The sequence below is a fragment of the Punica granatum genome, chromosome 1 (genome assembly GCF_007655135.1).
Source record: "Punica granatum isolate Tunisia-2019 chromosome 1, ASM765513v2, whole genome shotgun sequence".
NCBI lineage: Eukaryota > Viridiplantae > Streptophyta > Magnoliopsida > Myrtales > Lythraceae > Punica > Punica granatum.
The window spans coordinates 648,552-673,221 of NC_045127.1; the positions used below are offsets into that span (position 1 = coordinate 648,552).

The 24,670-nt window shown below is 41.0% G+C and overlaps 5 protein-coding genes across 10 annotated transcripts; 2 read left to right on the forward strand and 3 right to left on the reverse strand.

The window, feature by feature from the left end:
- The first annotated feature begins 239 nt into the window (after positions 1-239).
- Positions 240-8,831, forward strand: LOC116198958 (protein TOPLESS-like). 3 transcript variants are annotated; one of them, XM_031529241.1, is made up of 26 exons: positions 240-392; positions 857-962; positions 1,333-1,512; positions 1,616-1,729; positions 1,802-1,960; positions 2,079-2,256; positions 2,358-2,481; positions 2,713-2,822; positions 2,913-3,078; positions 3,375-3,484; positions 3,583-3,652; positions 3,839-3,912; positions 3,994-4,089; positions 4,179-4,274; positions 4,380-4,507; positions 4,922-5,156; positions 5,245-5,406; positions 5,510-5,623; positions 5,707-5,859; positions 6,172-6,282; positions 6,362-6,541; positions 6,762-6,890; positions 6,975-7,070; positions 7,190-7,378; positions 7,966-8,132; positions 8,262-8,831. In XM_031529241.1, exons 2-26 carry the CDS (start codon positions 883-885, stop codon positions 8,473-8,475), a joined length of 3,435 nt encoding a protein of 1,144 aa, XP_031385101.1. In that variant the 5' UTR covers positions 240-392; positions 857-882; the 3' UTR covers positions 8,476-8,831. The 3 variants fall into 3 exon arrangements, with proteins under 3 accessions (XP_031385101.1, XP_031385108.1, XP_031385113.1); XM_031529248.1 differs by having other exon boundaries at positions 5,525-5,623; XM_031529253.1 differs by having other exon boundaries at positions 2,154-2,256.
- A 360-nt stretch (positions 8,832-9,191) lies between these two features.
- LOC116199047 (leucine-rich repeats and immunoglobulin-like domains protein 1) lies at positions 9,192-15,528 on the reverse strand. The gene is made up of 16 exons (XM_031529340.1): positions 15,228-15,528; positions 14,092-14,386; positions 13,843-13,971; positions 13,521-13,728; positions 13,113-13,259; positions 12,947-13,021; positions 12,273-12,344; positions 11,878-11,949; positions 11,580-11,651; positions 11,394-11,465; positions 10,895-10,966; positions 10,537-10,608; positions 10,255-10,398; positions 10,032-10,103; positions 9,803-9,949; positions 9,192-9,709 (listed from the first exon to the last, which is right to left on the reverse strand). Exons 2-16 carry the CDS (start codon positions 14,287-14,289, stop codon positions 9,525-9,527), a joined length of 1,737 nt encoding a protein of 578 aa, XP_031385200.1. The 5' UTR covers positions 14,290-14,386; positions 15,228-15,528; the 3' UTR covers positions 9,192-9,524.
- Positions 15,529-17,945: 2,417 nt separating this feature from the next.
- LOC116199177 (triphosphate tunnel metalloenzyme 3-like) lies at positions 17,946-19,254 on the reverse strand. Of its 2 annotated transcripts, none has more exons than XM_031529471.1 (2): positions 19,111-19,254; positions 17,946-18,923 (listed from the first exon to the last, which is right to left on the reverse strand). In XM_031529471.1, exon 2 carries the CDS (start codon positions 18,758-18,760, stop codon positions 18,158-18,160), a length of 603 nt encoding a protein of 200 aa, XP_031385331.1. In that variant the 5' UTR covers positions 18,761-18,923; positions 19,111-19,254; the 3' UTR covers positions 17,946-18,157. The 2 variants fall into 2 exon arrangements, with proteins under 2 accessions (XP_031385331.1, XP_031385337.1); XM_031529477.1 differs by having other exon boundaries at positions 17,946-18,906; positions 19,111-19,248.
- Positions 19,255-19,387: 133 nt separating this feature from the next.
- LOC116199023 (DEAD-box ATP-dependent RNA helicase 35) lies at positions 19,388-22,265 on the forward strand. 3 transcript variants are annotated; one of them, XM_031529320.1, is made up of 3 exons: positions 19,388-19,535; positions 19,786-20,730; positions 21,141-22,265. In XM_031529320.1, the coding sequence occupies exons 2-3, from the start codon at positions 19,787-19,789 to the stop codon at positions 22,003-22,005; spliced, it is 1,809 nt and encodes a 602-aa protein (XP_031385180.1). In that variant the 5' UTR covers positions 19,388-19,535; position 19,786; the 3' UTR covers positions 22,006-22,265. The 3 variants fall into 3 exon arrangements, with proteins under 3 accessions (XP_031385180.1, XP_031385175.1, XP_031385188.1); XM_031529315.1 differs by having other exon boundaries at positions 19,389-19,540; XM_031529328.1 differs by lacking the exon at positions 19,388-19,535 and adding an exon at positions 19,562-19,658.
- Positions 22,137-24,554, reverse strand: LOC116199167. The gene is made up of 2 exons (XM_031529460.1): positions 22,530-24,554; positions 22,137-22,423 (listed from the first exon to the last, which is right to left on the reverse strand). Exons 1-2 carry the CDS (start codon positions 23,100-23,102, stop codon positions 22,298-22,300), a joined length of 699 nt encoding a protein of 232 aa, XP_031385320.1. The 5' UTR covers positions 23,103-24,554; the 3' UTR covers positions 22,137-22,297.
- Between the last annotated feature and the right edge of the window lie 116 nt (positions 24,555-24,670).

Below are 24,670 nucleotides of genomic sequence, written 5' to 3' on the forward strand. Positions count from 1 at the left end.
CTGATGAATAGCTTCGGACCTTAAAAGGATTCCGCGCCGATGAACTCGACGAGACATAGCCGGCTAAGTGGGGCCCACTTGGACCACTACTTATTACAAAGGTCAACCTACTTGTTGCACACTGCTTATCGGAGAAATGATAGGTTCTTATATAAGCGGAGTAGCTTATCACTCGCTTTATCTGCAACCTCTTCCCTATAAATTTCGCCACTTTCCTGCAAGTTCAATGTCGTGCATCTATTTTTTTCTCTAGAGAGAGAAAGTCGCCGAGAAGAGATAAAAAGAGAGAGAGAGGGGGGGGGGGGGGGAGAGAGAAAAGGGGGAGAGAGAGAGCTCTTCCGGTTTCATCCACTGGAACACGACGACTGATCTCTCCGATTACATCTTCGGAGGTGAGTTTTTGGTCTCTGCTTCTTCCGATTTGATGTTTGTTCTTTGCAAATCTTTTCATGAAAATTGCTTCCGCTAGCACCTTTGTTGCTTGTCGTGCTCTTTCCCTTTTCCTTTTCTTGCATTTCCTTTTATCTTCTTTCTCCTTTTTCACTTTCAATTCATGAATGGAGCAAAGCTTGCTTCTCTCTCTCTATCTCTCTCTCTGTCTTTTGTTTTTTTGCTACCCTGCCCCTGACAATCAGATTGGAATGATTCTGACCCTAAACTCTTGTGGATTTTTCATCTGCTGCGTACCTGGCTTACTAGTTCAGGAAGTTAGATCTCTAATGTTGATCCAAATGTCTCAATTCCTCTGCTATTTCAAGTGAAGCTGTTGCATGGGGAGAATTATGAGCTGACGCTTTTAATTTGTAGTATTCGATATCGTTGAGTTTGAATTAATTGTAGATCTAGAGCATTGTAGGTGGAGATCGAAGACAGGCGGCCTCCATGACGTCTCTCAGTAGGGAGCTGGTGTTCTTAATCTTGCAGTTTCTCGATGAAGAGAAGTTCAGAGATACTGTTCACAAGTGGGTTTTCAGAACCTTATCCCTTCGGTTTCATTTATTTTTCGGGGCAAATTGCACGGGCCACACCTGCAATTTGCGGAGAAAGTTAAATGGACGCTTCCTCATTTTGGGGACAGTTACAATTAACCTTTGAGTCGAGTTGGGGCAAATATACTGTTTCGTAGGTGTTTTTGACACTGTTTTGTAGGTTTTTTTTTTTTTTGGACCTGGCCAGTCTTGAGCTGCTCATAATTTTCAATCGGAATGCTGAGTGTTTTGTCATTGAAATAAAATGTGGGACAGGACGCAGTGCTTTACCTTTGATAAGTTTTGCTGTGCCACAATGATGATGTGAATTTGGTGCTTGGTGATTGCTTCGACCATGAAACAGGCTCGAACAAGAATCTGGGTTCTTCTTCAACATGAAGCATTTCGAAGATGAGGTGCAAAACGGCAATTGGGATGAGGTCGAGAGGTACCTCTCTGGGTTCACAAAAGTGGACGATAACCGTTATTCCATGAAAATATTCTTCGAAATAAGGAAGCAGAAGTATCTTGAGGCGCTGGATAAGTAAGCCTTCTCATTCCTGTGACTTGTATTATAATTTCATCATTTCCTTGTAACGAATGTCTAGTGAAGATTAGTGATGACAAATATTTGAAACATTTTACAGGCATGATCGAGCCAAAGCTGTTGATATATTGACAAAGGATTTGAAGGTGTTTTCCACATTTAATGAGGATCTTTTCAAGGAAATTACGCAGCTGCTGACTCTGGAGAATTTTAGGTATGAATGCTTCGAATGTATCTCATCCACCATAAGGTAATCAAGCTTAGAACAAGCTATGTTTTTGTTCAGGGATAATGAGCAACTAGCCAAGTATGGAGACACGAAATCTGCCAGGATTATTATGTTGGGTGAGCTTAAGAAGCTTATTGAAGCAAATCCCTTGTTTCGAGATAAATTGCAGTTCCCTAACCTTAAGAACTCGAGGTTACGGACTCTCATTAATCAGAGGTGCTTTTCTGATGACTTTCGTGTCAATTTTGAAAGAATATATTTGTGAAGCATGTGCCTGTGATCGAAGTCCACATTCTGTAAGGATAAGGAACTGATGTTCTTCTGTGAATCACAGCTTGAATTGGCAGCATCAACTCTGTAAAAACCCAAGGCCCAATCCTGACATAAAAACTTTATTTGTGGACCACAGTTGTGGTCAACCTAATGGTGCTAGGGCCCCATCTCCTGCCAATAACCCCCTTCTTGGATCTTTACCTAAGGCTGGTGGTTTCCCTCCATTGGGTGTTCAAGGGGTAGGTTAACGGTCTAAACAAGTGATGTAACTTACAAACACCTTTTCTTGTAGTAATTTATTGATGATATTTCCTTTTTGCGTTTTAAATCATGTTCTCAGCCTTTTCAACCAGCACCAGCCTCTGTTCCTACACCCCTTGCTTGGATGTCTAATCCTCCTCCCATGGCTCATCCAGCAGTTTCAGGTGGTGGAGCTATTGGTCTTGGTGCTCCATCAATGCCTGGTAAGATATTTCTGTGTACGAGCTGTACCAACAGGTCATATTCGTTTTTCTATGTGTCTTCAAATATCGCAAAATTTGTTTTAAGATTGAAAATGAACTGAGTCATGCCATAGTTGGGACAGCTTGTAGCTTTCTCAGAATCTCTCTTTAAAACACTGTCTAGTGTTTGTGTTGTCCGCTGGTGCTTAGTTTACATGTAACTTTTGATGGTCTTTTCATTTCCTTTAATAGTTGCTTTGAAGCACCCGAGGACTCCTCCAACTAACCCCTCCGTAGACTTTCCTCTGGGGGATTCAGAACATGTTTCCAAGAGAATGAGGCCCATGGGACTACCTGATGAGGTTTGAAACTTACCCAGAAACTTCTGATAGCCTCCATCCCTTCTGTTTTTTGCTTGTATAAACTAAACATTGTCTCTTGAGTATCTGCAGGCAAATTTACCAGTGAATGTGCTCCCTGTAACATTTCCTGGCCATAGTCATCCTCCGGCCTTTAATGCTCCTGATGACTTACCCAAGATCGTTGCACGAACTCTGAGTCAGGGGTCATCCCCTATGAGCATGGATTTTCATCCTGTACAACAGACTCTACTCCTAGGTGTGATATTTTCCTATAAACCCGATGTTTCTAATTTACTGTTTGTTGTTCACTTCTTTGCTACAGGTAGGTTACATGTGATAACACCTAATTTAAGCGTTAAAAATTGTAAACTTGAGGACATGATGTGCTGAGAGTGAAAGAGAATGAAGAGACATTTTCAATGAAAAAGTTGTGAAACCTCTCTCCCTTAATCTTCCTCCTAATTTGATTTTTAGAGCATAGTTTTAAGTCTCGTGAGGCAAAAACTTGGTTAATGCTCAAGCTCACATTCTATCTTTCACTTGGTGCTTCAGTTGGTACCAATGTGGGGGAAATAGCATTGTGGGAAGTTGGTTCAAGGGAGCGACTCGTTTTAAGGAACTTCAAAGTCTGGGACCTTAGTGCATGTTCGACTCATCTACAGGTTTGTCACTCTTCTAATTATCATTAACTGATTTCTTTTTCTTTTCATTTCTATTCCTCCACACATTTCTAAGTGTGTTTCATCCTTATGGAGGTTAGGCAGCTCTAGTAAAAGACCCCAGTATTTCTGTGAATCGCATCATTTGGAGCCCCGATGGTTCACTATTTGGTAAGTACAAATTATAAGCATCTTTATCAGCTTTCAATAATATCATGTCTTTATTTATTTATTTATTTATTTATTTATTTACTTTTGGAAATGGTGTTGCTTCCCATTACTCAATCATATATGTATAGAGAGTGTCTCTGTACACAATACGATAACTTCATATTTCTCCATGTTGATTGATTATAGGAGTCGCGTACTCAATGCACATAGTACAGATATTTTCTTACAATGGTGGAAGTGATCTGCGGCAGCACCTCGAGGTATGTGAAGAAGCCTTATATTTCTCATCAATTTTTTTTTAACCATCTTAAAAGTGTCTGTTTTCTTATTTTATGTTATAGATGGATGCTCACAATGGTGGAGTGAATGATCTCGCATTTGCCCAACCCAATAAACAGCTTTGCGTGATTACTTGTGGGGATGACAAGACCATCAAGGTTTTAAGATACATGACATTATAGCTCACTAAACTGCAAAAAAAATCGTTCAGTTTGTGTAATTATTGTTTTTCGGCTTTCAAATATAGGTTTGGGATGCTTCTACTGGTGCAAAACAGTATACATTTGAAGGCCACGAGGCGCCTGTGTACTCCGTATGCCCTCACTATAAGGAGAACATTCAGGTAGTGGGATCTACTCCCAGAGTATATCTTTCTAATTACAGCTGTTACGCCTTATAGCTTTTAATTCTTATTATTTAATTTTATATTCTTTTAAATTACTGGCAGTTCATCTTTTCAACGGCAGTGGATGGAAAGATAAAGGCGTGGCTCTATGATAATGCGGGATCTCGAGTCGATTACGATGCACCGGGTCGGTGGTGCACAACTATGGCTTATAGTGCTGATGGTACTAGGTGAGAGCTGCTTGAACAAGATATCTGCCTTTGAACTGGATCAAGAAGTTTCTTTTACCAGTCCAGTAATAGATTCAGTCCATAAAAGAAAATGGGGCAACTCTAGCAATCATTGATTACTAAGCCAATAAGATAAGATTTAAACCAAATTCATGGTTAAATATTGCAGTTCTAACACCTTATGTTTATTGTGCTCATTGTGTAGCGCATTTTTGGGTTGCATCTGTTTCTTTCTAAACTACCCGTTATTGTCACTTTTAACAATATCATCCAGAAACATATTCTGCACAAAATTTCATCGCGTATTAAATCCTTAAAAACATTTCTCCATGTATATGTTGTAGTGTACTTCTGTGGAGAAGTAATTTTCATAGAACAGAATGGACTGTGATGCGTAGGTTTTGAATGCTGCAGGCTGTTCTCATGTGGAACGAGCAAGGATGGCGAGTCATATCTTGTCGAGTGGAACGAGAGTGAAGGAGCTGTGAAGAGGACCTATCAGGGATTCAGGAAACGTTCTCCGGGTGTTGTCCAGTTTGATACGACGAAGAGCCGATATTTGGCTGCAGGGGATGAATTTTCTATTAAGTTTTGGGATATGGACAATGTTCAGCTTTTGGCCACGGTTGATGCTGAAGGGGGCCTAGTAGTAAGCTTCTTGGTCACCTCAGAAAATTATGAACTTGATAGCCTCCCTAATTAAATTTGTTGATATTGGTCTCTTTCGTTCTACATAGGCTAGCTCAAGAATCCGATTCAACAAGGATGGAAGTCTTTTGGCTGCTTCGGCCAATGACAGTGTAATAAAAATTTTGGCGAATTCAGATGGTTTTAGGTTGCTAAGAACATTTGAGAATCTTCCATTCGAGGCTTCAAGAACATCGGAAGCGCTGACAAAGGTTAGTCTTCGTCGGATAATCATGTACCACTCGGACTTTGACCATTCGTGATGTAATAGAACAATGACTCAAAAAGTGAAGAATAGAATAAATATGATTACAGCATACTTTTATGCAGCCCATGATTGGTGGAATGACAGCTGCGATGGCTGGTGCTTCGGCCTCAAGCACAGGACTTGCAGATAGAGCTACTTCAGCAATTGCTATTTCCGGAATGGTCAGTCAGGGTTTTACAATTTCAGTCAATTTGTAATTCTTGGTAATGGCACTTGAATAACCAATTATGAATGAGCTTGCCAGAATGGGGATGCTCGAAGTTCAGGAGATGTGAAACCGAAAATTGCTGAAGAAAGCAATGATAAATCAAAAGTTTGGAAGCTAACTGAGATCAATGAACCATCTCATTGTCGTTCATTGAGGCTCCCTGAAAACTTGAACTTGCGAGTGGCCAAGGTATATTTGTTTCTACCCATTCCGTTGAGAAAATGTCATATATTCTTTACAGGTTGATTATATCCCTGCATTTTCAGTTGGTCTTGGTAGATTGATAATGCATGGCAGACCTTCTAATTTCGTGGTCAAAGCCACTCATAAGTGGACCTACTCACAGGAGAGAGTACATCTGAAATCATCAAAGTTGGGCTCAGTGAAAATGAAGAAGTAACTTATTGATTCTGCTTAGACATGATAGGGTCCAGGGCAACTATTCCTCGAACTATATGAGCACTCTAATTGGAACCTCATTTTCTGCTTGATTCATTGCAGATATCGAGGTTAATCTATACGAATTCAGGGAATGCTATTTTGGCTCTAGCATCTAATGCTGCTCATCTGTTATGGAAATGGCAGAGAAATGACCGGAATTCTACTGGCAAGGTAAAATGTCAGAAACAAAGTCTTTTTCATTCTTGCAATCTCGAGGATAAAAATTTGCTTCATCTTTTTCCCTTTGCAGGCAACTGCAAGCATGCCACCTCAGCTGTGGCAACCTGCAAATGGCACTCTGATGACCAATGATACTGCTGATAGTAACCAAGATGAGGCTGTCCCCAGTTTTGCTTTGTCAAAAAATGATTCTTATGTGATGTCAGCTTCAGGGGGCAAGATATCACTATTCAATATGATGACTTTTAAGGTACCTGTCAAAACGGGAACCATTTCATTCTTCAGAGCAGTACTGTCTTTTGTCCATTTTCTTCATTCAATAGAAGTCCAAAAAAATCCCTTTGAGATTAATACTGATCCGTTGGTTCTTATATGTATATTTGAAACCAAATCTTATTTCTGGTAATTTTTAATTGCGTTCTTATAGAGGAGGAATATAACTCAAAAATATTTGGTTTCTGGATTTGCAGACCATGACAACATTCATGGCACCACCACCAGCAGCAACATTTCTTGCCTTCCACCCTCAAGATAACAACATTATCGCCATTGGGATGGATGATTCTACTATTCAGATTTATAACGTTCGTGTTGATGAGGTAATACGGCTGAATTGCTTACAATATGCCGCTGATAATTTAAAATCAATGGATTTTTATGTCTTATTGGAAATTCTGTTACAGGTCAAGAGCAAGCTTAGAGGTCACTCTAGAAGAATAACTGGTCTTGCCTTCTCTCATGTGCTGAATGTTCTGGTTTCCTCTGGAGCAGATGCCCAGGTAGGCCAAATTTGAACAATAGAGTAACACGAATCTATTGTAGCTATAGACACCTTGGAGGCTTGCTTCTTACTGTCATTCTTGATTCTAATGATGCATTGATATTTCTGTTCTTTAAGATATGTGTGTGGAACTCCGAAGGGTGGGAAAAGAGGAAAAACACATTCTTGCAAATCCCAGCAGGGAAGCCACAAGCTGCACAGTCAGACACGAGAGTACAGTTCCATCAGGACCAGATACACTTTCTAGCTGTGCATGAGACGCAGCTCGCTATATATGAAACAACGAAACTTGAGTGCGTGAAGCAGGTATGATCCCTAAAACCAAACTTATGGAATATTTCCTGAAAGCTCAACCAGTAGTGTGCATTTGATGTTGCCAGAAAACATTTATGGAAATATTCTTGTTCCACCAACAAATTTCCCAACCCAAAATCCAACACTCATTGTTTTGTCTGCTATGTAGATTGCAAAGTGAATAATTTTCCAGTCTTTGGATGCGCTATTTTGGGCCTGTGCCATCTAAAGGGAAATTAATTATCATATAAGTTAAAGCCTCAAGTCACTTTGGAAATTATGATTGCTTTTTCTAGTTGACTGGAACTTAATTCTTGAATATTTGTTTTTCTGCTGGCCAAGCAGCCAAGAAACAAATAGAAACTAAAAGAATACTCTATCTGAAGATTTCTTGGATTCATGGAAAACCACTTGTGAAAGTTGGTTTCTTCAGGCATGCCAGTTTTTCTTACTGCAAAGAGAGAATGGGAAATGAAATATGCACATATTGTTCGCCTACAGAAATGAGCATTACGCAACCCTCGAGTGAAATTTTCCTCCCTTGATATTCTCTTAATGTCAAATCTTACAGTTGTGCTTTGTTTCTGTATTCCTGTCAGTGGGCTCCGCGTGAATCTAATGCCCCGATAACTCATGCGACTTTCTCGTGCGATAGCCAGCTAGTTTTTGCAAGCTTTGCAGATGCAACCATCTGTGTGTTCACTGCCTCTAATCTTAGACCTCGTTGCCGCATAAATCCCTCTGCTTATCTTCCTTCCAGCCTCAGGTCAGCTACTAAATCATGGCTTCTCTAAAGACTTCTTTGCTTTATTTAAATCGTAGCTTCTCTAAAGACTGCTTTGCTTTATTTGGTGAAGTATACTCACTTATGTTGTACTGCCTCTTGCATGTCCAGCAATTCTGGTGTGCATCCACTGGTCATTGCCGCACATCCGCAAGAGCCAAATCAGTTTGCTGTGGGACTTTCAGATGGCAAAGTCCATGTCTTTGAGCCTCTTGAATCTGAAGCTAAATGGGGGGTCCCTCAGCATTTCGAGAACGGGTCAGCCAATGGTGGGCCAACTGCTTCTGCAGCTGGGTCTTCAGGGCCCGATCAGGCCCAAAGATGAACTAAAGGCTGAACGATGGGTGCATCGAATAGAATCTGGTTAAGTTGGATGCATCTTTTATAGAATCTGGTTAAGTTGGAATCAGCTCGGCCCAATTTGCTGCCGCAGTGTCAACCGTTTCACTATATCTTCTCATTATGGTCCTGCCCTTGTCGAAACTAACAAGGATCACTTGGAAAGGAGGTTCGTTCCTTTGACATTGCAGATGGATTTTGTTGTTACGACTGTTTTAGGGGTGAGTTGGTGCGGAAGTTCTTTAGTCTGTCTGTTTATAAATGCGAAGGGAAATTCTTTTGTCATGTTTGTACATATTCCCCCAGTTCGACTCTTTTTAGTTAAAGATCAGATTCCAGACATTTGTGCTGTTTCACTTGGCAGACATCTACTGATGCCAAAGCATATTCAATTCCTTCCCAAGGGCCGGCAATTATCTTGTTCTTTTGAAGGTGGTTCCGACCTTCACTCATCCCATCGACTTATTTCAATCTAGGAACAGTGGAATTGTCGGTCAAAAGTAATTCTAAAACCTTGAGATCTTTCATTTTGCTTAATTAGAATCAAAGCCTTTAGTTGGACCGACTATTCCAACTGTTTCACTCCATTTGATACGCATAATCGCAAATTTCATCCAACATATAAGACATCTAACACATGATCCGATCTGCATAGCATAAGTCTTCCGAAGCTTTCATTCAAGCATTAGAAGAAGGTACTAGTAGACGCATCGTAAATACCCCTTTTATAGATCATAGTAATATACACAGAAACTACGCATCATCATCATCAATCAATCATCGTCAAGTACCCCAAAGCTGGCTTTAGGAAGCTTATTTACATTTTCTTCTGCACAAAAAAATTTATACAGAATCGAGAGCTTCAAGAGCACCAAAGTCTTCTTCCTTCCTTCCTTCCAGAGAACCCTTATTTCTTCAAGTTCAAGCCACACCACCCAATATATACACCTCAACCACCCCCCCTTGGGCCAGCGTGACGGTATTTACAATGTTGCCCCCTCCAATAAATTGTAGCTAATCTTCAGGGAAAGATATTCACTCGGGTCGGAAGCTCACCAGGTTTGGGAGATCAGTTGATTGGAGCTTCCTTATGTCATTTGCAGTAACCTTGCAGGACTCCAGAGTGAGTTGCTTTAAATTCTTTAGCAATTTCAGGTGCTGCAGACCCGAGCTAGTGATGCGGGAGTTGGACAAATTTAAAGATACTAGACCAGTCAATCCTGCACTTGGGAAAAGCAGGTAAACATGATTCAGGGACAAATCTAGTAGAGACTTGATCCCTGCACATGCGTATGAAGTAAAATCAGCTTTACCTGAAATCAACTCCAATGTCTTGTCAGTCAAATTGCAGTTCTGTGATAAATTCAACAGCGTGAGGGACGTCAGATCCTTAATATTCTTCATTCCAGCATCAGTCAGCCCTCCACCGCATATTTCGAGGGACCTTAGATTCTTGAAATCTGAGGAGGGGAAAGCAAGTTATGTTGTTTCAAACAGAGCATGGTAATATTTACAGGAGCGAATAGAGAATTGTATACTCACTTCGAAGGTAGACAGTCCCAGAATCCGTGATGCGAGCCCCAAAAAGATCCAGATGAGTCAAGCCAGTCAAGCCTGAATTTTATACAGAAAAAAAGGCTCATCAAACCTTTGAGAAGAACATCTTATTAGTGGCTCATTAAAGGAATCAAGAGCTCTAACCTGAAGGAGATTGTTTAGATCATCACATATTATAGATATATACACATATATCTGCTAAACTTGCCTGTAAGAGCTGCAAGTCCCGAATCTGTAACATGGCGAACATCGAGATTGAGAGTTTTAAGAGAAGAAAGTCCAGACAACTTTCTTAAACCTATATCTGTCACTACTGTGAAGGACAGATTTATGCTCTCCAGATTAGTCAGCCCTACAAGGGATAGATTCACATCTCATCAGATCAAGCTCTTAGTAAACCGAGAAAATTATTTCTGTTAATTTCTGAAAAAACTCACTTTCATTGTGGATGTCATAATATTCCATAAATTCATGAGGGTAAGAGCCTCACCAGATAGATGGTGGAGCCCGTTACTTCCGACTTCTGTATCAGACAATTCCAAACATTTCAATCGGCGAAGACCTAAATTGACAGATGTAAGAAAAGCCAACAGCATTAAGGTTTTCCATAACTCGAGTTTTCCAGAGATGAGGAAGTGGAGGCTTGATAACAATGGGAAGAAGAGGATGGGATGATGGCCCCCAGTCCTAGATGCATGTCCCATACTACTCAACCAAGAACAGAAGTATCCTAGAGTGCCACATTAGCATCAATATGATGCATATAGTCACTAAATTACCTCAATTCCAAGGGGAAACATTAAGTGAATAAAATATTTTGAAGGTCATAATTCAGGAACACTCATAACCTGTCAAGTTAGCCATTCCCCCATCTCCTATCCTGCAAGAATCCAAGTTCAAGCTTTCCAAATTTGTTAAACCTGGTCAGAAAAAGCTACTATTAGACCTCCAAGACAGGACTATTAACCAAAATTATATATGGAAAAACAAAGAGACGCAAAAGCTTACAGAGCACAGTCATTACATATCTAAAACTATCTATAACAATCTTCCATGGATTATAGAAGATGGCCCTGGAAGTTGATGATATGATATGTTGGGATAATCTGGGATGAAATTGCAGGAGGCTCCTAAGTCAAACAAGAGCTGGCTGTCTAAACATCACCAATTGATTTTACAAGTTCAAAAGCAAACATAAGCTTGTTCAAGTCTGGACGAAACAAGTCACATTTCAAAGGATAACCGTCTCCTCCTAAAAGACTCATTAGTAATCAGGAAACTTGAAAATGAACAACAATAAGACATCAAGAGTCCATCCTTTGCTAAATAGATGAATGAGAAAAATACCTTTTAGGTGTACCAGACATGCATCTGTTATATCATTGAAGCCCAAGTTCAATACTTTCAAACTCCCAAGCTCTGAGAAGATAGACATGCAGCACCAAACTCAGTTCCATGCTGTAGACAAATATTTTGCAAGACACTCCCCGCTATTAATCACTAAAACTAATACGCAAATCAAATGCAACTTACCAGAGAATCTCTCACTTCCCTCATCAGTCAGATGACATCTGTTAAGGTTCAAATATAAGAGGGCAGATAGAGCTGCAGGAGAGTAGCAGAGGTTATTCCCGTAAAAAACAGAACCACACCATACCAGACAGAGTACAAATATTATATGGAAATACATCTCTATTTTCTCATAAAGCTTAGAAAATTAATATGAATGGAAACCAAATCAGGTATCAGTATAGTAAACACAGCATCTCTTTAAGCTATTGCATTTTTTTTTGGACGAAAAAGGTATGAAATTACTTTAACTATCACGAACCTGCAACAGACTCCAGGCATGCTGTAGTGACAGGGCAACCTTCCAAGTTCAATAAAGCAAGCTTTTGCAGACCTGAAACCAGAATTTATTCAGGGATCACAAGCATGACTACGAAAAACATAACTAAAAAAAGCAGCTAATTAGGACAGCCTACTAAAGCACAGCATAAGAACAATTCCAGGGGAAAAAAAATAGTTAGTTTAATCTAGGCCATTGGAGCTATAAAAACAAAGCTGAAAGCTGAAATCTCCAATTAACATAATTTAATCATACTTCCTATGTCTCGTGCATTATCGCAAACTGCTTCAGCTTTTCTCCAAAATAGAGAATTTAGCACATCCATCTGTAATGTAGCATTCCGATGATTTTACCATGTGTGATATAGCGAAGATTACCTCTGAGATAAGCAATCCCAGAATCAGTGACCTTACTGCAAGAAATTTGCAATGCTTTCAGGTTCTTGAGCCCTGAAACACAGAGAAGTTTTTTTCATAACTAAATGTCAAAAAATAGGTTAAAGCACATATATAGATTAAATGACCAGATTACTTGTCTTCAAATCAGCACCTCAGAACTAAATATCCCATGAAAATCGAATATCAAATGGTCCAATTTATTGTTGTCTTCCAACCACAAAAAGATTCATGCCAAAAATCTACTGATCAGTAAATGAGTGAAGCGATGCCATCCGGCCATTCCTAAGAAGCGTATATCAGTATAAGCTGGTAAAATGACCAACGAAGACAGAAACTGATTTTATATATTTCACAATGAAGCATCCTCAACCAACACCATATATTGCTACTGCAGCAATGTGAATGAAATCCAAAATGTGATGGCTAAAATTGAGCTATTGAACTTCAAACTTAATTAGAGAAGGCCGAGAAATAAAATGCATAAAGAACTTCCAGAGGACAATTGACAAGCCTCAATACATAAACTTCCTTTGATCATTTTCTTTAATCAATCAGAGCACTTATGTACTCATCTAAGATCCAAGGATCGTGTACAATCTGTCAAACATATATTGCCAAGAGATGAGAGGCCTTGACAATAAAAAGGAACATACCAGAGAGAGGCTTCAGATCTGAATCTGTTATTGAATTGCACCATTTGATATTAAGGGACTCTAACTTTGACAAACCTGCAAAAGAAAGTTTAGGAGTTAAAGCCAAAACATACTGGATATACAAGCGACATTCTTCTCTGCGGCGATAACCACATCAAGAGAATACCTTCGAGATAAATAAGTCCATTATAGATCTTTGGACACCTCTCCAAATCCAACTTCACCAAATTAACTAAGCCAGTCAAGGCACTCATTCCATGTGCAGTAATAGCGTTGTTTCTCCTGAAGCTCAAGCTTGTCAAGTTCGAGAGACCTGCAAAAGGAAATAGAGTTCAGACATCTTATACCAGAGATGCCTAAGCAGCATCATATCTCATTACAGTACACAAATAGTTGCATGCACATAAACATGAGCCATGGATTGAAGAATCATAAAAAATTTATCTAATTTTGAACTGAACCAATAAATCCACCTTTAGACACTTCTCAAGCCATGCTATGACAGCTTGAGCTCACAAAAGTGGTAAAAAAAACATCAAAGGAATTACCTCACAGGCAGGTTAAGAGATCTTACCACTTAGATGCTCAAGACCACGATCAGATATCTGGTCACAAAAGTTAAAGTTCAAAGCTTGGATGTTCTTGCAATCCTTCAAACAAGTCAGCCCTGCATCAGTGACCTCAGATCCCGAAAGATCTACAGAAAGCAAAGATGATCCCTGTGAAGAGATTACGTCCAACCAACTATCGTTCACCCCAGGGTACTCACCCAAGTTAAGGTCCTGCCACATGCAGCATATAAAGCTATTACACTGACACAACCACAAGCTAACAACAACAGAGAAGAGCTGCAAATAAAGTTTGAAGGCCAGCTATCGTTGTGTCTACCAATTTACCTGGAGTGCACAGTCACGAAACGCTTCAAGAATAACATCATTTAGGCGCTGGGAGTTCACCACGTCATTGAAGATCAGTTGACTTATATCCCTTGGCAGCATTGAGAATTTGCTATGTGTTTCAATGTCCTGTCGTCGGACAATGAGGAAACAGGGAGAAGGAATGATGTATTAGAAGCATGGGCATCAGCCAAAACAAAGTGGGGTAAAAGTCCCGTTAGTTTAGATATGCAGAGTAATTCAAAGTACCTCTCTTATCTTTTGTATGCACAAATCCATAAGGGATGGACATTTCCCTCCGCCTTGTTGGATGTCAATTGCAGGTCGAGAAAATGAAGTTGCCAACCACTTTGAACTCCCACTCTTTGCATATCTTGCAGAAACCCCTCTCTGCAGAGTTTCTTCATCATCCTGCTGGTCCCTCTTCCTAGAACAAGCGCCCCCCATTAAGAAGAATTTCTGGTAATCAGTATGTACCACGAGTGCAGTACAGGCCCCCGCAAATATCACTCAGACCCCAAACTTCAATTGCGATTTACTTTCCCTGTGAACAGACAAGAGAATTATAGAATGCAAAGTTAGCCCAAACTGATCAGCTTGGAATGGCACGACTTGCAAAAGCTCTATGAATTATCACCACTGACTGGGCAGGATATAAACAAGTTCCTCACATTTATTAGTCAACAAGCTGAAATGTTGCATTTATTCTATGCATTAGTGGTGTAATTCGTACAATTACACGAGACTTCATAACTGAAATAAACTAAACTATAATAGGGCCAGAAGTATTATCCTAATAAAGCTTCAAGAAAATGGCGCAAAAGAATATGAATAGCATCAAAATCATGCAAAACACTTTGAACTTTTACCCGACCTCTTCAGGCTGAAACTGGGAAGCAAAGTTTGAATACCAAACAATTACAAAACAATAAGTTGGAACAGATGAAGAAAACCCAGAAGCAGCAAAAGGAGCCGCAGCTTTCTCAGCTTTGAAAACAGAGTGCACAAGACCAAGCCATGCAGAAGCTTATCCTAACTCAGTTGAACAAGATCAAAGCAATCCAAGGATCATCGAGCACAACAAAGAGAGTAAAAGATCCTGTTTTGACGGTGTAATTACTGGAGATGATCATGACACGCCGAACCGGACTTATAAAAAGTAAAACGATGAGCAAGAAAATCAATTTCTTGGGATTTTTTTCATGCAAATGAAACAAAAGGAGAATAAACAACAAACGACCCAGCTCACTTTCTTTCACAGCACAGCGGAAAAAACATTCACAATGAAAACTTTCCCGAAGAACAGTATACAGAACAGTGCTTAGGGAAAACGAAGAGGAAGAAAGAAATATCTTCCTGTCAAATTAACGAAAGCCGAATATCACCTCCTCGTCCTTCCAGTTTTCCGCAAGATACGTAACGAATTTCACGCGACGAAGCTCAGCAAAAGCGAAGAAAAGAGACTACTTTCCCAGGAAAACGAACAGATACAAACAGAAAGGCCAGAAAAACAGTTCTTTAATCGATATCTCATCATCATCTACACGCCCTCGTGCTCGATTTCAACATCAATGGGAAGATGATGGAGATGCAGAGAGTAGTGATCAGGGCAGGGGCTCGAGAGAGAGAGATGGACTGCTCAGACTCTCGGAGAGCTTTTAGAGAGAGAGAGCGCAGGCCACGGTAGAAACTACGGAGGGAGCTATTAAGAAGTGCGTGTCCAGTTTGGAGACGAACCTGAGCCGAACCTTCCCGTAGCTGCCATGTGTGGCTCGGAGCCCAATGAGGTTCGGAGTTGGGAGCTTTGGAAAATGAGATAAGGGAAAAGAGTGCGCGGTAGTGGGCCCTACGTGATATAATTTGCTGTTAGGTCCCCATTACCTCGACCTATCCCATTCACTCCTCGTAGTTTGGACTATTACTCAAATATGCCCATGATGTATCACCAGCCACTTTGTTCATGTTCATAGGTGGGTAGCTAATATAAAAAGTTACGGAATATTCAGAAGCGTCCACACAAAATTCTTGTTGATTATATATATAATCAACTCCAATAGCTCGAATGCAAGGGAAGATGGTAGTTATTGATGGGTACAAGGGCAATATAACAAAGCATCATATATAATGAGAAAAATTATCGTGTAGTAGATTATAAACATTTCTTACATAATCAAAAAAAATTCTTTTAAATTTACAAAACATGCGAGAATTAATTCTTAATTTTTATCCTCTCATTCTTTAGATTTATTAGTATTGCATAAAAAAATTCAATTGTCATGTGTAAGTTCCAGTTGTCTATTTTAAATTTGATTTATTTAATTTAAATAGTAGTAGGTTAAATTTTCAGATGATGACGACGACTATGATGATGATGTAGTAGCAAAGCAGTATGGGATTGGTGAGACAGACGAGCAAGTTGAGGTAGTATCTTTGAGATGATTGAAACCATAGGGTACATGCTGAAGATCAGGAAAAACTGGAGGGTGTGACTGGAATTAACCCGGGAAAGAAACTGAAAAAAATATAAATAAATAAAGGAAAGCGTAAGATAATGGGAAAGAAATTAAGGTGGGGCCCTGGCTTTGGTTTTCTATTTCTAATGCCCACCCGCTTCCTTTATCCATTGGGCTAGCTGGGGCCCATGGTTTTGGCCCCTAGTGCACGCAACCTTTTTCTCTAATTAAATTAAATTAATTAATTCATAGATTTGTTTCTTATACATCATTCTTTGCAATAGCTATTATTATTAATAATTATTATTAATTCAATAATGCTAAACATCCACTAAAGGAAATACAGGATGATCTTTGTCAGGTCCATCTGATTTAAGGAAATATATATAATATATACATATACAAATATTATGTGGCATTATCCTTCAAGCAAAAAAAAAAAAAAAAAGAGCAAATCGAACTGCGCCTTTGGTTGGATCCCACGTAGGATCCAAGTATACGGCGCCTCAATCCCTTTCAAGTTTCAACTTCGTCAAGAAAAGCTGTATTTTCATTTTTCTCTGAAATGAGAGAGAGGAAGATCATGAGCAGAGGTGGCACGTGCCTTATTACGGTTTATATAGTAGGTAGATAGATAGATAGTCATTATACATACACAAAAATAATTAATGCCTTATTATGGACATATATTTTGACAAAAAAATTCCTTAACAAAATTTGAGTGGTAGACTGTAGAAGAGTTGGACATATTGTCCTTTTTCCCCAAAAATAAAATTATAAAAGAGGGCTGCTTCTTTCGTCCCGTGGACGGCAGCATGATTTTTTTATATATGATTGGAGCAAAGACCCGACACGTGACCTTATGAAACAACGATGGTGTCGTCTTGAGTCTAAATGGTATGATTTTTCACTGGTAGTAGGCATTCGGGATACCGAATCCATGGGTAATAGTGATGACAACATTATCATTCCCCGCTATGTAATGTTCGAACTCTCGTGTTCAACCACAAACATATCAGACGAACTGAACAGTTAGCACAAGTACTGACCCCATTATAGTAACACTACCAAGCATGAATTGGCCTTCTACTGTATACACAAGGTCGATCTAATGTGATTTGAGACTTAACAAATAACTATGTTGCCCGTGCTGGTAGGGTCTTTCATAAATTACCAAAATATCATCGTCATCAATGCTCTTTGCAAATGCAGACCGCGGCAGGTGCCCCTTCTCTTCCTTTCCTTCGTTCATAATTGTGATTGTGATGATGACAACTAAGGAAATTGATATTATATCCTTCTGTAACTTTCGTTCTCCTTAGTCCTCAACCTTTATCATATCCACTGATATTTCGATGGATTTAATACCATGATACATTGAAGGCAACCAACCAGTACATTATCGAAGAACGAACCAGCAAGAAACGTTCAACATCTTGTTAGTTGCCCTGCCGTGATAGCTCGTGAACGATTCTGCGAGTGCTCTCAAATAGCACGGAGAAGAAGCCATCGAGGAAGAACGAATGAAATCAAGACTCTGAAGGATAGAATGGCATCGGAGAAGAGATTCATCGAGCATGGAATGATTTTTCAGGAGCGTCGCACTGTCTTGCAGCATCATATCGACATACAGATTATGATCTTCACTCATTCAAGCACAAAATAAGCTCCATTGGCAATAAGTCTTACCAGGAAGTTCAGGAACAGATCATCAGTTAAGTAAAATGAAAAATAGTTCATTAACTCCCCCCTAATTGGTTAGTTACTTCCTTTGGTCTCACGGGGCACAGCGAAAAAAGCCCAATATGAAATAATTTGACTCTGAAAGCAAATTACTATTGTCTACTTAATTCATAAATCAATTACTCGGGCAACTTCCCCGTTCGAAAAACCGCAAACTTGTTCATACTTGAATAGGTATACCGCACACCATTCTCCGACAACAATCCCTCGATCAGCTTCTGGTCCCTCTCCGGCTCCACCGTCTCGCACTCGATCTCATAACTTGTCCCGAAGTCGTACATTGTCTCGTCGAGCTCCAACGTAAGCCCCCTCCATTCATAAACACTCCTCACATTCCTAAACCCGCCCAAACACACCAATTCCTTCACCCCGTATTCCTCCCTCACTCTCCTAACTACGTTCGACGGATTGACCGACAAAATCCTGCTGGGTTCGGCAACCAACGTGCGGGCGAGGACGGGGTCGAGAGGTTCTTCTTCCTCCTCGACCCGACTGATCCCGCCCGATATTACGGGCTTGGCTTTGAGCGAGATGACACAGCGGGAGTCTAGGTCATAGAAGCGGAGCCGGAGGGCGGCGAAATTTTTCACGAGCTCGGCAGCGGGGCTGTCGAAGAAGACGTTCTCTTGCGTTAAGGTTTTGAGGTGGAAAGGGGAGAGGAGTTCTGATAGCTTCTGGTGCGCGGTGGAGTCGGGGAGTTTGAGCTTGATTTCCACTTCCATGGAGCTTGAGGTCTGCTTGCTGGGGTTCGGTGACACTGCTCGGGTGGCAAGAAAATGGAGGGCCGGCCTCAAGGTTTCATCTTGACGGGATTTCCTCCAATTTCTCACCAAGCAAGCTGGGGAGAAATTGTATGGGACCGCCACCGCTAAATCAAGCAATCTCCTTCAAATTCGATGTCAGTGCGCGCAAATTGAGAAACAGCTTCAAGGGATATTAAGAGGGCAAGCGAGAATTTTTTGCAGAAAATGAAGAAACAGAGCAGGATGAAACCAAATGGACAATCAACAGACGTTAACTTTTCTTGAGCTTCCATCAGGCAATTTTATCAAAATCAGAGCAGAAAACTCACCCGTTGTCCGCCGGCTCGGCGCACTATAATGGTGGATTCAGGCGCTATCGCATCTCTTGGCAGCCATAGCATCGGGGGAAAGAAAGAAAAGGAGGGCTCTGTTTTGAGTGGTGGAGATGAGATGAGGACTGGAGGATGATCTTCTGTTCATTGGGTCATTTCGAATTGGACCTGCTCCCACATTTACTATTTTGGGCCTGTTTTCGTCCTATTGGTCTGGGCTTCTTTGCAATCGACATTGGTTCGGCCCATAATGAGTCCCAAGTCGGCGGATTTACGACAGATGTAGTTAACAGAATCGGGTTTGAATTTTCTGCGTTTCGTGAGCGTCGGATCGCTGCTCTTCCCTTCTCTTCCGCCACCGCCGTCCGCCGGAGCTTCTCGCCTTCCACCACCACACCCCGCGTCTACCTCCGCCTTTAAAAGTGAGGTGCATATCCCTCATATTCTAGGTTTTTCTTTCTCAGCTGAAATTGACCACTAGCGGTAACTGACTATGGATTCGTTGTAGCTAGGGCTGTGAATTGCTCGATTGAGCTTCTTGTTTGGTACTAATTGGTTTCTTAATAGAAAAATTCGTTGATTTATTGTGAATTTCTCTTGTATGGTTAATTGTTCTGCTCCTCCGGTTTGTGGGGTTTAAACAATTTACTCTCTCTCTTTTTTTTTCCTAAGGATGTCTGCAGCTGCTTCTGCTGCTGGCATGGGAGATTTCAGCACGGAGGAGGACGATGATTATGTCGAATATGTCCCAGTTGCAAAGCGAAGGGCTCTCGAAGCTCAGAAGATCCTACAGAGAAAAGGCAAATCTTCTGTTGCCCTGGAAGAAGAAATCGAGAAGGCGAAGCAAGTGGAAGCGAAACCCAGCCTCCTTGTTAGGGCCACCCAGCTCAAGCGCGAGCAGCCTGAGATCAGTCCAACCGAGCAGATGGTCCAGCAAGAAAAGGAGATGATTGAGCATTTATCGGATCGAAAGACCCTTATGTCTGTTCGCGAGCTGGCAAAGGGGATTACTTACACCGAGCCTCTGTTGACCGGGTGGAAGCCGTCTTTGAACATCAGAAGAATGTCAAGGAAAGAGTGTGATATGATTAGGAAGCAGTGGCACATAATTGTTGATGGGGAGGACATCCCTCCCCCGATAAAGAATTTCAAGGACATGAGATTCCCAGAGCCTATTTTGAGGAAACTGAAGGAAAAGGGGATTGTGCAGCCAACACCAATTCAGGTTCAAGGCCTCCCTGTGATCTTATCGGGTCGAGATATGATCGGGATTGCATTCACCGGATCCGGGAAGACCCTTGTTTTCGTGCTTCCAATGATCATGATTGCACTTCAGGAGGAAATTATGATGCCCATCGTGCCCGGAGAAGGGCCCTTTGGGTTAATAGTTTGCCCATCGAGGGAGCTTGCTAGACAGACTTATGAGGTTGTAGAGCAGTTCCTGATTCCAATGAGGGAGCACGGGTATCCCGAATTGCGGCCTTTGCTGTGCATTGGTGGAGTTGATATGCGTTCCCAGGTGGAGGTGATTAGGAGAGGAGTGCATATTGTTGTGGCCACCCCTGGGAGATTGAAGGATATGCTTGCAAAGAAAAGGATGAACCTCGATAATTGCAGGTAATCTTCAGCTCGACCTTGTCTCTGGATTCTTGATGTTTGTGAATTCTTCAGAAATAATGTTTATCTTTTCCGCTTCTGATCCTTGTTCTTGTTCTACTTTTAACATTTGGTAATATGGCCGCATAGGCTTGATCAAGATTAGCCTTTATGTATTCTCTAGGAGCTCTCTATCCAATCTACAAGTGCTATTCTGTTAATGCCTTGGGAATCTCTTCTATGTTTGAGTGTGCTTCTGTTATGTTCATTTATATTCTCTTGTGTAGACAAATTCGATCATTTGTGGTTTTTCTTTTTTTGGCTGGATCCTAGTAAGATCTCTTTAGTGGTCCTTAGTTGAAAAGAAACAAGTGGATCATATATATTTATACTTGTTGCTGTTTATATACTGATATTCTTGCTTGGTTCAGGTATCTTTGTTTGGATGAAGCAGACAGACTTGTGGATCTAGGATTTGAAGATGACATAAGGGAAGTGTTCGACCACTTCAAAGCTCAAAGACAGACACTCCTTTTCTCAGCCACCATGCCCACTAAGATCCAAAACTTTGCCCGAAGCGCCCTTGTGAAGCCTATAATAGTTAATGTGGGAAGAGCAGGAGCAGCAAATCTCGATGTTATTCAGGAGGTTGAGTATGTGAAACAGGAGGCAAAGATCGTCTACCTCCTCGAATGCCTCCAGAAGACCCCACCTCCCGTTCTGATATTCTGTGAGAACAAGGCCGATGTGGATGATATCCATGAGTATCTCCTCCTGAAAGGAGTGGAAGCAGTGGCCGTTCATGGAGGGAAGGATCAGGAAGAGAGAGAATATGCTATTGCTTCTTTTAAAGCGGGCAAAAAGGATGTCCTGGTCGCTACGGATGTTGCTTCAAAGGGTCTGGACTTCCCAGACATTCAACATGTGATCAACTACGACATGCCTGCAGAAATTGAAAATTATGTCCACAGGATTGGGAGAACTGGAAGGTGTGGGAAGACGGGAATCGCCACCACTTTTATAAATAAGAACCAGAGTGAGACGACTCTCCTCGACCTGAAGCACCTGTTGCAGGAAGCCAAGCAGAGGATTCCTCCCGTCTTGGCAGAGCTTAATGATCCGATGGAAGATGTGGAAGCGATTGCTACTGTGAGTGGAGTGAAAGGGTGTGCATACTGTGGTGGTTTGGGACATAGGATCCGCGATTGTCCCAAGTTAGAGCATCAGAAAAGCATGCAGATTGCTAGCTCGAGACGGGATTATTTTGGATCTGGAGGCTATAGGGGAGAAATATGAACTTTTGAGTTACTCTGTTCTAAATTATTATTCCATCCATCCCTCAATCATGCAGAGATTGTGGTTGTCAGTTGATGAAAGTGAAGAATTACCGCGATGGATGTGTACTGGTTCCTTTGGTTCTCCAGCCGTTGCACTAGGAATTTCTCGAGATTTTTTAACATGTCCGTGCACCGTAAGTGGATGGAGAAACAATGTACCATATATTCTAACACTAAAAAGAAAGTGATGACTAATATTCAATGCTGAAGTTTCATCTACTCTCAAGTAATCAATTGTGTGGTTATCAACTTCATCGAGCTCCTGAACCACTTAATGAGGCCATTCGCCCTTCTTTCCTCACCACGAATGGAGTTGAACATTCGCATAGAACCAGTGACAGCCCGACTCCTCTGTCTTCCTTGTTAACTTCTGCTTCCTGTTGTCATTAATTTGATTAATTAATTTACAGAGCAGTCGCTTAATTCGACTTTCATGATGGCGTGAATTGTTGAAGATATCCAACCCGGTCGAAGAACATTTACCTCAAAGGACGTGGCAGCTAAAGGAGCATAGGTAGAAGCCTCTCCTGTTAATCGATCTCTGATGTGCAGGGAACTGTCTACGTTCTGAAAGTGCTGATAAACCTCATCAATGAGCCTTTTCCTGTCATGCACAGCCTCGAAAAAAGCTTGCTTTGCGGTTCTGGTTTCTTCTTCAAGAACCGATAACCTCTCCTCAAGTTCATCTATTTCACGTACCCGGATAGCTCGTTTCCTATGCAAAGAGCTCCTCGACAGGCTCCTATATTCAACCCGATTTTGAGCCGAGATCCCCGTCTCCAATACCGGTGCTTTTCCTTTGCATGCCATCAAGCTGGTCTGTTCCGTAGCTTTTCCTGTTTGTGAGTTTGCACGGATCTGTGGTGTTCTTTCAGCAACTAACTCGGTTTCGGCGACCGCCTTACTTGTACTACCTTTATTGATGGAGTTCTTGGATCGCGAAAGACTCATACTTGATGAGGAATCTCCCAGAGGGGTTGGTTCATTTCTATCTGAAGCGACTGTGGAGTTCTGCTGGGAATTGAAATTCAACAGAGCTAACAACTCAGCTTCCATTATGGTGGCAGTCAGTGAAGAAGAAGAATGATGGTCTGCATACCGGACATAGTTTGTGCCCTAAGACACATTGAAGAGAGAGAGAGAGAGAAAGAGAGCTTGTCCCTGAAGATGTTTCGTTTGATGATGATTTCATATATCTCTTGTAAGAGAATAGAGAGAGAGAATGCATTAACAAGAGAGCTGCTGATGAGCAAGAAGTTTCCATGCACTCAGCAGCAAATGGAGACAAATGCACTGCAGCACATAGGTTGTGGCAATTATCCATGTTGAATTTTAGCAGGTTCGTTCAAAGTGCACAGACTCCTCGAGTTGTCCGTTTCTTGGTGTGCGCTTTAATATTCAGAAAATGCAACGGGGTCCCAACTAGTCCAGTTCGAGCTTAGTCGGTTCAGCTTTTACATTTGGAAATGTAGGAATCCTGCACCCAACTTATATCGCACTCAAGGTTGGAGCTGATCCCGTTCATGAACAGCATAGGGTTAAAGATCCTGAACTACGAGAATAACGGTAAACTACGTTCCCTATGGGCGAGGTTTACTTGTAGTGTGCTGAATTTCAATAGACCGGTGATACATCATAATCTCCACTGAAAATGATCCAATTTTATTGGTGGAGGAGTTCAGCTGCATTTAACCTGACCCGAAGCACCACAGCCACAGTCGGTTCCTTAATTGAGAGAAATCCAAACAATGCTGGTATTAGACTATCCGTCGTCTATCTATATATAGTAACGGCAATATTTGGCAATATTTTAGCAGATTTACTTACATGGGCCAGCGGTTCTAGCTGGTATAAGGGATTGCCCGAATTTCTCCGACTGCAACGCGACACTAGCATATTTGGGCATACTGAGCTTCCAATATGGATTTCTAACAGAGATTGACTGCATCCACTGTACTGTATCCGTAACTAGACCAAGTACGGATGAACCAAAAAGCCGTTTACCCGGAATAGCAGTGTCATTGATGTGATCCGAATTGGAATCGGCTTCTTACTGTGTTGAGAGGGATCAGACATGAATCCGACGCAGAGCAGATGGAAAGACTACCGGAGACAGTAAGATTGATGCATTCCAGAAAAGCAGATGGCCAAAAGTTGTACATGACAAGAGAATGCATCGGCCCTACTTCGGAATAGTAAATGATCAGTCCATTTATCATGCCTGTTTACTGTATTTTTGTTCTCAATAACTTTTCTATGTTTCGTTTTGTGCAGATCTGGTGGTAGATTTTACCGTTCTATTTCTCATGCAATTAATGTAATATTTTCTCAGAGAATGAGTGAAATCGCCATATTCAATGCACTATTTCACTCCATCCCCAGTCTTTCATGCTAAACATAAATTTTTAACACACTTCTTTTGTGTAAATTCTGCACCTAGTGGGCCTACTTCAACTACAGATTCCAAAAATTATTTCTAATTCAGAAAAGACTTTAATGAGTATGATATATAAGTAGTCCTTCAATTAAACACATGAAACTAGCACCAGAGTCAAAGCAATAATAACTATATGATGAAATTTTTAATTTGAGAAAAAGAAAAAGAATCACACCATGCTTTCTCT